The sequence below is a fragment of the Homalodisca vitripennis genome, unplaced genomic scaffold, assembly GCF_021130785.1.
Source record: "Homalodisca vitripennis isolate AUS2020 unplaced genomic scaffold, UT_GWSS_2.1 ScUCBcl_2468;HRSCAF=7267, whole genome shotgun sequence".
Lineage (NCBI taxonomy): Eukaryota > Metazoa > Arthropoda > Insecta > Hemiptera > Cicadellidae > Homalodisca > Homalodisca vitripennis.
This window is the reverse complement of record NW_025778584.1, coordinates 66,171-68,876: the sequence shown is the minus strand read 5'-3', so window position 1 is coordinate 68,876 and position 2,706 is coordinate 66,171. Positions and strand designations below refer to the sequence as shown.

Genomic DNA, 2,706 nt, shown 5'->3' with positions numbered 1-2,706 from the left:
TGGCCAGTTTAAAAAACCCAATCAGACGGAGGGACAGGTGTTGTTCGTGATGAGGCCGAAGGGGCCGAGGCTTGCCCAGGCCGGCGCAGCCAGACTAAGGCAGCTCATCTGGTGTATGGGGGGTGGGTGGAGGGGGAAGTTGGTGACTCGTGTCCCCGGTAGCCGCAGCACCTGCAGGGGCAGCTGGTAGAGGGACCGCAGCATCGAGTCATCCACCTCTGGGCAACTCAACTCCAGATGTTCCAGCAGAGGTGCTCTCTCCAGGCATCTGCAGAATCATCATGGTTTAAGATCGAGTTTAACTCACTGGTCCAGCTAATAATTGAAGCTTATGAGCCAGATGTAGTAGCCGCCTTTTTTATCGTAGAATTAAGGGGATGTCTTTCTTTAAAGATAAAATTAATACGTATTTAATACTTTTATTGGTCATTCAGAAAAAATATTTTAAAACATTTTAATTAATTTTAAAATGGATCATAATTAAAGTTTAAAAATTTTGGTTGTATTAATGTAGTGAAGGATTCTTTGTTTAAAGTTTGTTATTGACGATGGAAGGTTTGAAAGCATAACAGGATTTCGGACATTTTGCCATCATTATATGTATAGCACAACATTTCGAGTAACATTTTGTAACATATAAACGATGGTGTAAGAAGTTGTTATGTTCGTATATACGTAAGTCAAATTGGAGTTACATTCTGGATTGAATAAACTTCTTAAATTATTACACATGATTTTTAGTATTGTTCATTATTTCCCCTGTTAAATAGGGTTCTGCATGGTTTATTATATGGTTCCACTTGGGCTAGTTGTATTTGTAAAAACAAGTATAAATTATTTTCAAATATGGCACAGTATTTTATTTAGTAAAATTTCTACATTGATCATTAATAAATACTAAAAACATTATCGGACCCAGAACTGAGCTCAGGGCTACACCAATTAAAACAAACTGTTGTCTATTTAGATCTAAATCATTGAAGAGGATTTCCACTAACTTTTTTTGTACTTTATCATAAAAAATACAAAAAAGTATAAAATTTACAAAGAAAAACTAAAATCTCTTTGGATGCGTATAAATTTAAAATGAGACACCACCCATAAAGCTACAATTAAAAATAAGAGCGTAAACGTGCTGAAGTTTAATATTGTTCTTATGGGAAAAACTCAGGCCGTTTCTCTACAGATGGCTGTTAAAAGCAAATATCTATTAAGTATAAAATAAATTATGCTGTAACAGGGGAACTTTCTCCCATTCACAACCACAAAATACTATTCCTATTACAACTGATAACTTTTCCCACAGGAGCGCTTTTTCTTCCAGTATTTCCGAGAATTATTTGAAACACACCTGCTTCTTTGGTAACCATATCTCATTGGTCATGAGATACCAGCATTCTCACCTGTTTCAGAACAGTATTAAAAGTACACTTGCTTGTGCCATTATCGTAAGCATCTAACAGTCTTCTGAGTAATAGTGAAAATTTCATTCACATTTATTGTTTAAAATATTGATTCATGACTAAAACAAATCTTAGAAACTAAAAATGCAATTTTAACGATGACTACATATGAAGAAACACACTTACAAATAAGAACAAACTTTACAGACATTACAAATGCAAATTTTTCACCATAAAGTTACAATTAAAAATAAGAGCGTAAACGTGCTGAAGTTTAACATTGTTCTTATGGGAAAAACTCATATCATTCCTTTACAGCTGGCTATTAATAGCAAATATCTATTAAAGAATAAAATAAGGTTTTTTTCCTTTACCCTTGGACCCCCCTCGCTGGCTATGTCCTTGCTGAAGATGTATCAGAACAAACGATGTAGCTACTTACAGTACGAGAGAAGTGAAGGCAGCCGGTTGGTCGGTGCAGTACCCGAGGTCAAGCATGCGCAGTCTACACGGATCACCTCCCGCCAGCCACTGTGCCACTTCCCCCCACCACTCCCGCCCCTGTGTGGGCCAGACTCAGCCTCTCCAGTCGACTACAGGTGAGGTGCCTCAGCAGCACCCGCACTCCCTCGCTGCCCACCGTGTTGTGCCCAATCTCCAGCCTCTCCAAGGTCTCTGTGAACAGATGAAAATATTCACCATTCAATGTACTTCACTACCCCTTTCCCTCAGGCCTTCTATTAACTCTTCAAGCACAACTAGGGCCTGCATACGCAGCCGAGTTGATCGTTAAAAAGTTATAGTGATTATAGATGCAGAGCAGTCTCTCAGTAAAAATGAAGTAATAACTGTTAAAAGTATCCAACAGAGAACAGTTAAACGTTCATTTATACAGTTTGGCGGTTTTTCACGACTGTTTACGCCAATTACCAAACCACATAAAGACACATAGAAGCAGCTGTTCATTTTCAATTTTCCCCTGACTAGGAATTCAACTATAAATTCCAGTATGGTTGCTTATAGCTTTGGCATTAAATCAAACTGTAAATTTAATGAATTTATAACTCTAAGAGCTCAAATAATATAATGTATAATAATTTAGAAAAGAAATTTGCATTATTTACTACACGCGCCAACTTTAAGACTGAACAAAACTTTGTAAAGATTTTTTTGCTGGTAATAATGCTTTTACAAGTAAAATATGAATCAACACTTTCGGTGTCGATCGCACTTTAGAAATTATGCGATCGACAGCAAATGGGTTGGTCGACGTTTCAGGGGTAGAACATCTGGACAATGTTTG

General features: G+C 37.3%; 1 protein-coding gene across 1 annotated transcript; it reads right to left on the bottom strand.

Moving 5' to 3' along the window:
• Positions 1-7: 7 nt before the first annotated feature.
• On the bottom strand, positions 8-2,041 carry LOC124372062. Its single transcript, XM_046830423.1, has 2 exons — positions 1,846-2,041; positions 8-268 (listed from the first exon to the last, which is right to left on the bottom strand). The coding sequence occupies exons 1-2, from the start codon at positions 1,899-1,901 to the stop codon at positions 22-24; spliced, it is 303 nt and encodes a 100-aa protein (XP_046686379.1). The 5' UTR covers positions 1,902-2,041; the 3' UTR covers positions 8-21.
• Between the last annotated feature and the right edge of the window lie 665 nt (positions 2,042-2,706).

Excerpts from the sequence above, each read along its gene's own strand:
- LOC124372062 (XM_046830423.1), bottom strand. The coding sequence starts at position 1,901 with ATGCTTGACCTCGGGTACTGCACCGACCAACCGGCTGCCTTCACTTCT. Across the intron at positions 269-1,845 it reads GCCTTCACTTCTCTCGTACT|ATGCCTGGAGAGAGCACCTC; the intron begins GTAAGTAGCTAC and ends ATGATTCTGCAG.